This window comes from Leptodactylus fuscus, chromosome 1, assembly GCF_031893055.1.
Source record: "Leptodactylus fuscus isolate aLepFus1 chromosome 1, aLepFus1.hap2, whole genome shotgun sequence".
In the NCBI taxonomy this organism is placed as follows: Eukaryota; Metazoa; Chordata; class Amphibia; order Anura; family Leptodactylidae; genus Leptodactylus; species Leptodactylus fuscus.
The window spans coordinates 66,511,996-66,524,649 of NC_134265.1; the positions used below are offsets into that span (position 1 = coordinate 66,511,996).

Genomic DNA, 12,654 nt, shown 5'->3' on the forward strand with positions numbered 1-12,654 from the left:
ACTTGTAATCTATTCCTGAAGCGATGTTTCATGGCGTATAGCTTTCCTGTTATTTGCTCACAATATGTCCTATAATGGAAACTTGGGCAGTCCTCATACATGGCTATGCAAGAGTAATTCACGGTGGCAGAAAACACATGCATATGATGGCTGGGGTTAATCTATCAAACTAGTGACATTTAGCATTGCTTAATATTTATAGAGACACAGTGGAGTAAAGACCAGCTGGATTTCCTGCATACATCCATCACAGGGCGGTGGGGGTTGGAGGGCACAAACAAAAGCAGCATTGCTGAGAGGCGGTGACGCAAGATCCCTGACGAGAAGAGAAAAACGCCGGCTGTACAGTCTAAGCCCATGTTTATCACTTACAAGAAAGTCGCTGCCCACTTTAGAAGAACTGGCTGTGGAGAGGAAAGAGTCAGGGACAAGTTACTGGCTGCGCAGCCTCATTCCCCAGAGGTGACGGCACATTCCCTGCTAGTAAATGAGGCCTGGCGTCTGGCTGTGTGCTTCACCAAATCTAATGGAGATGGTCATTGTAACCTAATAGCAAACCGCTTTAGGCTCTGTTCACACCAAGTATAAGCCTTGTGTCCAAACAGAGATTTTTGTTAAAGCTTGCAAAAATAAAGAATACATTTACATAGAAAATGAACACAAGTGCACTATGCACGGTGCAGTTTTCTAGTGGCCGGGTCAGTAGTAGCCCTGATAGAAGTGACCAGAAGCTCAGACAGCTCTGCCAGCCATCCATTGCTTGCAGTTTAGGGTATAGGGACAGAAGAGGTTCTGGAGAGGCTGGAAAGTAAAACAGGATTCATTCTGCAGTATCTACTTGGTGCATTCACACTGAGTAAACGCGCGTGTATTTTTGCAAGATACACGTGTAAAAATACGCCTGTAAAATGTCATTGAAGTCAATGGGAGTCTTATTTTTACACGTGTATTTTGCAAAAATACATGTGCGTTTACTCAGTGTGAATGCACCCTAAGGCTTCTATACATATCATTGGGCTCCACTATTTCACTATGCCTGACCTTTTTTTCAGGGGAGATCAACCATAAGGCGTCAGGGTCAGTTCACACGTGAACTGCCCGCGCGGGATTTGACACCTAGAGACGCGGCGAGCCACGTCTCTCTCGTCAAAACCCGCCTGCCGCGACCATCGCGGTCGCGGCTTTCCCCTCCACTGTCGGCTCAAATGAATGAGCCGACACAGGAGGGAGCTGCCGGGGGCGGAAGCCACGCAGCTGAGCCCGCGCGGCTTCCGCTTGAAGAAAGGGCATGTCGTTTCTTTTCTCCGCCAGCGGCAGCCTGCCGCTAGTGGAAAAAAAAAGCCCGGTGGTCTGCATAGACCACCATTGTAAAGGGGCGGATTTTGAAGCGGTTTAAAAACCCATTAAAAACCATTTCAAGTTTTTTTTTTCTTTTTTTAAAAGCAAATCGCAGTGTCCGTATGCAGCCTCTTTGCTGTGAATCAGGTTTTTTTTATTTTGCATGGGCAAAGTCTGCCATGCTGTATGACAACTCAGGGATATCGGTACCGAAACGAACTGCACCAGTGAACTCTATAACCAGGGAGAATTCGGCGTACTGTCGGCTTTCTAGCAGTATATAACTCCGCAAGTGTCAGAGGACATGAAAGGTTCTCTTTAATAAGCCCTGGAAAACAAAGAATGGGAAATGTAAAGGAATGACTTCTCCTTCCTGCTAGATCCACTCCTGGTTTTGGCTCAAAACCCCCCCCCCCAAAAAACCAACAAAACAAAAAACAAAACAAAACACTACAGCAAAATCAGACAAAAAAAAAACCACAACCAAAAACTCCATTTGCGTCTTAAGCCTAAAGGGTATATTAACATGCACCAGATTTAATGCAGTGATTTCTGTGACTGAAAAGCATTTCCTTTCATCTGTACACGATAGTTTGGGTGGCAACCACATAAATTTCTGTCAGACCCATACAGATGACAGGGTCAGTCTTAGAACATCCCCTTAGGTAAGGCCATATATTGACTTGCAGCTGCAATGTGGTTAAATTTTTTTTTTAAAAAAAACCTCAGCTGCTCGCAGTCTTGTAAAACTGGTTTTTCATGGCTTGCACCAGCATCACCCGTACACGAGGCACTTCAAAGTAAACCTTTAGTAATAGCACGTAAGACTTGGAAGGACTTGTGGAAGCAGGTGACAAGAAGTTTGACTATAGCAGTGCAATACAGGACATAGGGACTTTCTTCCATCGCTGACCACCATACCGTACAACTAGATAGCAGGTTTATTCAGTGCAAACCCTGAGCCCTGTATAATTAAGTGATCCGAAAATGACAGGTCACATGAAATGTGAGCTGTGCACGTAATAACTAGACTAAAGCCTTGCAATAAACCCACAACCCATGTGTAACCTTCACCCTGCTGACCTCATGCCCAATCCTAGGCCTCACATGGCTTCTATGGGGCCCCTACTGTACGGACAAAAGCCTCCAATTTCATACAGAAGCTTTCCGGTGTGAAACCATGTAATCCTGACAGAAGAGCACACATATGTAACATCAGCAACTGTACTATGAGGCTTTACCATGCCCAGAAATATGACTGGCATAGAACTGGACTAACTCATAGGCATGTGGCATACAAGAGATTCCTGTCAGAAAGCCATCTCACCAGCTTCTATATACAGTTTTCTTTGTGGCCTCAGTCCCCAGTCACGTATTAGCAGTGACGTTACCAATTCCCAATATTTCAGTGCTGAGGCCAGCGACCGCCACAGTAGTCACCTGAGCCAATTCACTTCCAGTCTGAACAGTGCTGCCAAGGAACAGAATGGGCGACCCACCACCACAATGGGGGACCGGGGGTAATCAAGCATTTTTTTTTCTTTTATCCCATTCCCTGACTGAGTTTTCCCAGTTTGAAGTCTTCCTAAGAAAGTCATGTAGCTGCCAACATGGCTGAGCCCAGACAACGTAAGAGTTTGTAACTTACTGGAAGTCAGTACAATTTATTTTCCATTTTGATCCTTGCTCACTTTCGTCTTAGGAGTCCAGTGGGCGGTGCTACTCATACTGACTGTTCTTTGTATTGTACAAGACCGCCCACTGGACTTCCAAGCACAGAAGGACCAGGATATGTATGTAAAATCTGTCCCCTCACACTCCCCAGGAGAAAGACTCCAACATGAGAAATCCCTGTCAGACGCTGAGCAAAATACTTGAAATGACTGTGAGCACAAGGCACATTAGGGACGTCACGCTGGCAGATGTGTAGCTGGAGAGTTCATTGGCTTGAGTCAATGCAAATGAGTATGTGCGCTGGTGAATGTTTGGGTGATGCATTCAATATGACCTTTCCTTGGTGGGTAAAGTCTGCTGCACGTCGATAAGTAAATACATAAGCCAAGTGACAAATATGCACAAGGACAGAACGAGATCCAACAACAGGTACAGCAACCACCAGTGACACGCAGAGGACACAAACCCATAAAGCTTTTAGATCAGCGACTGCAGCGCTTTACAGACTGCTCAGATTTCTAGTTCATGCTATGGAGTAGATGCCAAAGAAAATGTTCCAGAAGGACAGTGGAAAGTGCAGTCTGTGCTGTGCCCAAAAAAATAAATGCCTGCAGCTCACAGCCCCGAGTAGATGTAGCAAACACTGACTGGTGAATGTAAGCAATGTCTTATACAAGCCAAGCAAGCATCTGCCTCTTCCTGTTAGTCACACAATAGGCAATGCAAGGTGACTAGTCACAGGGTAGCACCAACCAGGATGACTACCGACATGGTAGTTGTAAGCTGAACAGGTTACCCTGTGACTACACAGCAGGGTGCTACTAGTGCACATGCAGATCTGTATACTGTATATACAGTATATTACATACTGTTACCTGCATGAATGTGTTACAGCTGGCTACACACAATACACTTTATTCACACGTCTGTGCCAAGCACTCGGCTATTGATAGTAACCTGTATTCGTGGGTCCCTCAGATTTTAGTCTATTGAGGGATCACTGAAAACAGCTCTAAGTTCTATCCAACAGATCGGTCACACGGACCATTAAAGTACCAGGCGTGTGGATAGATCCTGTATGTACAATGAGTGTCTATAACATGTCAATAAGGGCTTTGGTCAGCCAAAATGGCCAGTTGTGTTCATGTCCGCAGACTTAATCATTTAAGAAAAGCAGGGGCGACTTAGCAATAGATTATTTGCCTACCAAAAAAGCAGAATTACTTCTACAAAAATGGATTTTTCTTACTGAGTTGCACTATAAGTACACAACACGGCTGTCATGATGTAAATGCTTGTATGGTGGCACGTGAAAATTTTAGATTACCTTGTTTAAAAAAAAACATGGGCATTGTAACGATGGTTGGGAAAGGAAGCTCCAGTCATATTATTTATTCTAATAGTAGCATATGTGACCCACAAACACACACCATGGTTTTTAAGATACATAGCTGTCACCTATAGGCTACCACATTGAAGAAAGCTTATTTAACATACTTTTTTTTCTCTAGACTATGCCATCCATTTTTTGCAGCATACTTGCATATGAGGGTCAACTGGACACTACAAGCACACTTCCATCTGTCAGGCTAATAGACCCCTATGGATATCTTTCTGTGTACAGTTTTTCTGCTATATATAATAAATGTAAACCACCAAAGTGTATCCAAATCAAAACTGAGACATGTTGGCCATAAATGGGCTATCCAGTATAAAAGAAAGGGTTACATTTCCAGGACCTGCGCCCTTGTTGTCCATGGGCTGTGCCTGGTATTGCTGTACAGCTTTACTTCAATGTGCATGAGCTGCAATACCAGACCTGCTAATGGTCAGATGTGGCAGTATTTATGGATAAAAAGCAACCCTTTAACCCTGCAATGTAACCTATGGCAGTAGTTAATGTGCAAGAAGACAATGAAATGTAGCTGGCCTTCCAGGAAACGGCTTAGACCTTAGAAGACAAAAGAAATGAGTAAGGAACATAAAGCAGATATTATGCTAGCGATGCCTGCTTATAGCGACCCACATATGTGAAGGATCTTCTGCCAGACACAGGAACAGTTTGTCCACTCTGTGAAAGTAATCTGATCCACAGACTGAGTGGGAAACGCTAAGCTATGTCACAGGCTACATTGGACAATACAGACCGCGGAGGAGCCTCTAAACTGCTTGAATTCATTCCGGCTATGTGACGTGAGTCACTTCACAAATTCTTCCTCAGGTCCCAGCTGACTGTGTGTAAACAAGAGCCAAGAAGAACAAAAGTGAGCAACAGCACAAGGGGTCACTAGGCCAAGCGGGGAGTTTGACGCTATGTGCTGTGTTAGGTACACAATGGCTTGCCTTCCAAACATAGTATGGGTAAACTAAACATCCATTGCCTCCTAAGCTTTTATAGGTTCCTATAGGAAACGTCTACCAGACTGCATGGAACACTAAAACGTCTGGCAACATTTCAGTTTATGGGAGGGAAACCCCAATGAGCATTAAAAGGGGTTGTCCGGCCTAATATTAAACTTTAATCAGCGTGATCTGTTGGGGTCTGACACCCAGACATCGCAGTCTCAGAATGCCAGAAGCTGATGGACGGGCAGCATTGCTCCTATGCAAGTAAGAGAAGTGAAGAATTCGTTCACTGGCACCACCATGTATAGGGTTGCTGCACCCCTCCCATTAGGGTTAGTTCACAAGTAAATTACGTGTGGCTTAATTTGGTCCGGAAAAAAAAACACTTCCTAATTAGGAAGCAGTTTTTGGACCTTGAAGCGTTTTTTGGAGCAGTTTTTGGTAAAAACCGCTTCAGAAAACGCCAGGCGGTTTTCCTCTCCCCTAAAATGAATGGACCATAAAAAAAATGCGCCAAAAACGTGATGAGTTTTTTGCAAAAAAAAAAAAAAAAAACCACTTCCACTTCTCATTCACTTCTATTGCTTTCCTCAGGCGGAATCTGCCTGAAGAAAGGTCATTTCGCTAGTGGTCTCCATATACCATCATTGTATGGAGGCGGATTTTGAGGCAAAATCTGGTCAAAATCCGCCTCATTGCCCCAAGTGTGAACTAGCTTTCAACGGAGCAGCGCTGCATGCAACGCACGTCCACATACCGGTAACCTGTGGATAAGTGAGTTATAAAAAGCTATTTGGGGCCAGAAAGTCCATTTTAAGTTTCCTTGGGATTTTTCTCCCATAAGTTTGAATATGAGCAAATCTATATAATATTCAGTATAACTTGTCAGAGTCATTGAAATCTCTTCTGAATATGACATGAAGGAGGAGTTATCAGTGATTGACAGCTACCTCTATAAGCAGTGACAGATGTGAGGCTGTCAATCACTGATAGCCCAGCCCCCTTGACAACACAAGGAGGAAGACAACACAGGAAGCCGAATGTAAAAGGAATAAATAAGTTATATTGAACCTTGTAATGATATGCTCAGCTCCTCCTGCTCTATAACAAGCTTTCTGCAGATTAGACTGCGTTTTCCACGCCGCAGTTTCCCTTTAAGGACAAGAGTTCCCTAGTAGAATATATGAAGCCGCCAGTGGATAAAAACCTGCCGGCGTTTCAGAGTGACACCTCATCGCAGGAACACTAGATCCCTTTTATAGAAGACAAGAATTGCATAGTAAGCAGTTTCCTGTGTGGGATTTTTGGGCATTAGGTCTCTAAGGTCTCTTTTCTATTCATTAAAGCCTCCCTAATCGAGGCCGGCAGTGCTTATTAATCCTGTCAGGCCGGAGCCCAAGCACGTACTTCGCTTTCATAGGACAGTCACGTGATCACATTTAAAGGGAAAAAAAAACTGCAAGTGACAGAACACTTTGTAACCTGTAATAAACGTAAATGTTCTGCTACAAGCGTACTTTGCACTTGTTACAAGGCAAGCCAAACACCAACACCATTGCGATCAATGATAACTCATCAAAACACAGGACTGTTTTCTAACAAAACATATAAAGAGCGATAACCAGCCACAACCCGCTATACATGTACAAAACAGACAGGCTACATTCACACAGCCTTGAAAACCATCCAAGGAGGCCCCATGTCACAGATCCATCCCATAAGAGTACACGGGGGAGTCAGGGAAAACGGAAAAGAACACAACATGACCTATAATGTGATGTACCATTGAAATAACCGTCATGTGAATAGCCCCCATTCACCTGCATTGAATTTAACACCACCATGTGATATCCGCGACTGTTAATCACCGTAGTGTGAATATAGCTTTAGGCACAATGCGCATGGCTGATTCTTTAGAATAAATGCTGACTAGTTTTAGGTTTACATTTTACTGCACCCAACAAGAAAGTCCACTAATAAGCAAAGTATTATAGAATTGCAGTCTGCTTTTCTTTCTCACGTTTCCATTTTGGGCCTGTTTGACATTGTGCTGCATTATGGAGGACTAAAACCGCTGCTCAGTCCAAAATTAGAGGCGGCGCAGTATCAGATCAATAAAGTCAGAAAGACTTCAACAAGAGCAATGCAACAGGACTCAACACAGCTATATTCACACATGGCCAATCTATTGCAGAAACGTGGGGATCGATTATTGGGTCCATTCATCTGAATGGGGTTACTTAAGCAGCATGTAATGTACATGGATTTCTAAAAGCCCGAATGAGATAACTGGAACAGTCAGAGAAGATTCTGCAATCTAACATGTGAATATACCCTTAGGGCTTATTCAGATTGTACTAAACAGACTGCTTTGCAGATGCAAATCCCAACCACAGGTCTAATGACCATATAACAGATCCCTATGTTGTTGCAAGTACAGATACATTACATACACGGTCGGGGTGACTTTACAGCTGTAATATAGTACTGCAGCCAACTAAATATTTTCATGCAAATGAAAAAAAAAACAGACCACATCATATATATTTTACACGAGTTTCAATTTGTATAATTTTTTTATCCTATTTTGGCCATTGAAAAAATATACAGTAATAGCTGTGGGTTTAGTGCATTTGGCAGAAGGGTCACAAAGAAAAAAAAAAATATTTAGGGACATTGAAATGGGACAGAATTAAGCTGGGGGGGGGGGGGGGGAGTGTAAACAAAGGAGGAGGCCTTCTCCTTGATCAACAGGGGATCAATCCACAGGAACTCCTTATTAGCCATTATCACTGTAGGAAGCTGCCAGCACCTATACAGTTAACACTGCACTACATGGTGCCGCTTAAGCATAATGGACAGAGATGCACTTTGCAGAGAGAAGTCCAGAGCGATCGGAGACACCATTAGGATAACCATGTGCCCCAGAAAGGTATAAGGACACTGTCGAGGGGGGGTGTAATTTTCAGATGCCCCTGCCACTTGTATGATAAGTCTTACATGTTTCTGTAGCAGACACTAGAAATCATCCACATGTCACCACTAAAGTCTTTTAAAGGAAAGCTAAAATGAAAATGCTAAATAGGTTTTAGATTTTTAGGGCCATTTTCATAGCAGGAACCACTTAGCAACATCTGGGAAATTCTGGAGGCCTCTACATGTTATAAATCAATATTTCGTTTAATTACTAAGCCGATCCTGCTAAAATTCATTATGTAGATAAAGTCAGCAGATACAAGGGGAGGCATTATTTAGCCAACGCCTCTCTGCCCTTGCAGTACTATGACAGATAAAGAAACTGCTTTCAATGAAGAGCTGCTAATATACCCCAGGCTCCTTGGGCCTAAGAGCCACCACTAAAGAAGAGGAAGGGGGAAACGTATCAGATTCTATTGAGAGATAGCAAACCATAGTCCGTAGCTCCCCAGAAGTGGAGATCTGTAATTATGAGGGCATGGGGGGGAGGGGGCTGAAATTTATTTCTGCAGTCCAGAGGACTCCAACAGTAAGTTTTAAGTGTTTTTTTTTCCAGGATAAAAAAAAAAAAAAAAAAGATTGATAACCTCTTCTAAGGATAGGTAATCAATATCAGATTGGTGGGGGTAGGACACTTGGTACCCCCACCAATTAGCTGTTTTAACAGCAGATCCAGAACAGAGCAGTAAGCAGACTGATGGGCTGTGTAGAGCCTGAAACAAGTCATTACAGCTTTGCACCCATCCAAGAGAATGGGGACTGATCTGAAGTAACCTGATCTGATCACTGCACAGAGCAGAGCTGTCCGCTTCCTGCTCCATTCTCTATACTGGAGCAGGCATGCAGCAGGATGCTGGGAGTTCAACCAACACCAATCTGATACCAATGATGTTTTGAGATCAGCATTTAACAACATCACATTTGGAGCTCACTACCACCTTACACCTTCAACTGAAGTCATACATAACCCACTGCACAGATAAGCCAATTGGCTCCCAATGCCAAAACAACCTCCCCCCCAAAAAAACAACCTACTATACTCCTTTATATACTATAACACTATTGCATACCACAAAAGAAAGTGTAAAACGACCAAAGACTACCAGAAGCAATCTCTTCAGGCTTTCAACAAGGGAATGGCGCCAAATGTAGGCTCATGTGGACAGGATGCATAAGATAGGACATAGAACCCTATATTCACATTCAAGTAACATGGACACTATAAAGTATTTTCACCCCAATAACAGCTATTACAATGTAGAGGCATGCACAGCAAGCATGCCAAACATCCCTGTTCCCAGACCATTGGGGGTTGTACAGGACTAATGCTCCATGACCTATTATTCCTAAATGGAGGCGGGCCTCACTATGGTGGTGCATGCTCGCCATACCGGCCATTTATAGGCTCTATCAACTTTCCAAAGTGAGGGTTTTTTTTGTTCTTTTAACTCTCAAAAAAATTAGTAGGAAAAAAAATATACATTTTATAGCTTAGAAAATATTGCATTGGAAAACTAAAGTTCTCTGTTCTATGCCATCACGGAATAGTCTATCGGGACCTACGGAAAACTGCTTAGATAGTAATTCCTAAACAGCATTACAGTAACTGGTTCCTATAGCTGGGGTAATATCTATAAATACACACAGCGTCGTGGGGGACATCACCCTGTAACACGACACAAACCCATCTGAAAAAGCCAAGCAACATGGAGTCAAATGACACTAGTCACCGGATCCATTCCAAAACGACTAGATTTATGAGACGTTATTTAAACATTTGCCTGTGCGGCAAGTTCATTGCAGGTGAAGGTCTATACGGATCGGTCCGGGTGACAAATAATGTAAAGTCGCTTATTCTATAATGAAACGTCTCAACAATAGCTACCCAATATAAAACCATTCATAAATCAATTACGAGTGTTAGATAATAAAGTCGGTCATCTATAGCCATACTTATTCTACTAAATCTGGTTAGTTTACAGATTCTAAAAATCTGCAAAACTGCTTCATAGGCCCAAGGCAGGAGAAGTGAAAAGTGACAGCTCAGCAGATCTCTCCGATTTTTTTCAGCTGAACTCCATAGACTGGATGAATGTGAGACCAGCTGGCACCACGCAGCACTGCTGTATGTGCACTACAAGCCGCACTGCTATTTAAAAGCTAGCCCTGGGAACACCGCTCCAAATAAAGCAATATTATCCAAAATAAAGCCCCCCCCTACAATGTCCAGTGAGCTCCAACCATGTTCATATGCCACATATACAGGGACCTCACGGCTGCAAACCATCCCCCCCCCCCCTCCCCAATTCTCTATGCTTAAGTTACTGGAACAGACAGCGATTTAAAAGTTGATTTCATATGAATTTACTTGCAATAGTGTTACTTTAAAGTTATTTTATAACATTTCCAGTCTTGATGGATACATTCACATCCCTAGAAGTTCCAGAACACTAGAGAACAAGAGATTCTGACCAGTGAATGTAGCCATAGGGGGTGGGCAGATCATTAAAAACCATTTAGCCAGCTGACCCCCACAATCCTAGACAGGAGGGGGGGATGGTGTGAATAGGACTGACAACACAGCATTATGAGCCACTCTCCAGCTTTTATAGAAGCTTACTCAGCTCCTCTACACAGGTACAAGCCTAACGCCCATGATATTACACGACAGTGCCTGCAGCAGATACACTTCCAGCAAAATCCCATCCCAATAATGGCTGAGGAGGCCATAATCGTAACAATCACCCAGCAGTGCCAGTGTTACTAACATGATCTCATCCAAACTAAAATCTTTTACTATATAAGTGACGTTTACTGCATTGGCTATGGAGCAGTCATGTCTGATCACTGACTACCATAGAGGGGGTCATTCACATATGCTGATAGGACACCCTAGAAATATGACCGTATCAGGTGCTTTCTCATAAAAGTGGTTCAATCAGGTTATGGATACAGTTTTTTAAAGCAAAGTGTAAAGGACACAAAGCAGAAAGGATAGACTATTCCTTACTTTATAAAAAAGTGTAATAAAAGCCTGAACAAAACCTGTATGTGAATATAGCCTTATAAACTATATACCCTAACATTAACAAATACTTGAAAGTTTCCAGAAAGCAGTCACAGTACAGAGTCATTAGACTGCAGGATGGGAAGTTCCAGGGTAGTTAGAAAGTAACTATGTCATACATACAATATGGAGTCCTCTTACAGGGGGGGCAGTAATATAGAGTTTAGGGCAGACACTGGAGTGGATGAGAGGCAGACAGAGGACAGGGCAGGTAGTGCCTAATGGAATGGCAGATATAAGGGTTACATGTAGGGCTCACTCTATGTAATGCCCTATGTACCTGGGAGACAAGGGACCAGCTGGTTGACCTAACAGGCAGTCACGTCTACTCTACACCTGTCCCAGAAGCTGCTCCTGGACACTTCAGGCTTTCCTCCAGTCACCCTCACCACCCCAGGGCCCCCCACCAACTTCTCACACAGTGCAGCCATTTTTGGGGGGTCAGTATACACAGCACCCCACTTATACCGTATCCTCTGTGTCACTTACCTTAGTGTTCTGGTAGTTCTCCAAGGCTCTGAAGGCGGTCTCAGTGAGTTTAACGTGAAGCACGGTGGTCTGGTCCTGTGTCCCCCTCTCGCAGGACAGCCCGTACCTCCCCTCCTCACTAAGAGCCGCCATCTTCCTCGCTCACTCCCTCTTCCCCTCCCGACTCGTAGGCTAGCAGAGGGTTTTGTATATCGCAATCTAACTTGCTACCCCGTGTACGAAACGAAACCTGCGACGTTAATTGGCTATCGCTTCAACCACGCCCCGCACGTATAGGCTTGCGGTGCACATCTCTCCAGCTCTTTATAGAGGGATGATTTTTTTCGTCGCTTCTTAGTCGGACGTCATCACGTTGTGGAGGGGGCGTGGTTATGCGTGACGTACAAGAGACTACCGTGAGTAGATTTTGACATGGTTGGTGACGTTGACTCCCCGCTGAGCAGGGGGCTCCAGTGTGTCTGCTGGTAGTATGCAGCAGGCTGCTGTGTAAATATCTATTGTATTCAGATAGCTCTGACCCACAGCCAGCCGCCACTCTGCCTAATTGGTTTTATGACTCAAGCAAGGACATTCACCTGCACAAGCAATTGCAACACCTCTGAACTGAAGACATTTTGCAAATGTACTTAATCTTAAAACATTTTGCATTATGTATGCAGCTCATACGCAGACCTGTGTGTCTCTATGGTAACAGACTTCTACTTAGATCATATATTTATCCTGCTATCTTATACCTTACTAAAATGTGAGATAGTTTGGACCGT

General features: G+C 43.6%; 1 protein-coding gene across 1 annotated transcript in view; it reads right to left on the reverse strand.

Annotated features, from left to right (window-relative positions):
• Positions 1-12,069, reverse strand: part of ELL2 (elongation factor for RNA polymerase II 2) — a 38,218-nt gene extending 26,149 nt beyond the window's left edge. Inside the window, exon 1 of the mRNA XM_075271924.1 lies at positions 11,891-12,069. Coding sequence (XP_075128025.1) covers positions 11,891-12,022 — 132 coding nt within the window. The 5' untranslated portion in view covers positions 12,023-12,069. The remainder of the gene's footprint in view (positions 1-11,890) is intronic.
• Between the last annotated feature and the right edge of the window lie 585 nt (positions 12,070-12,654).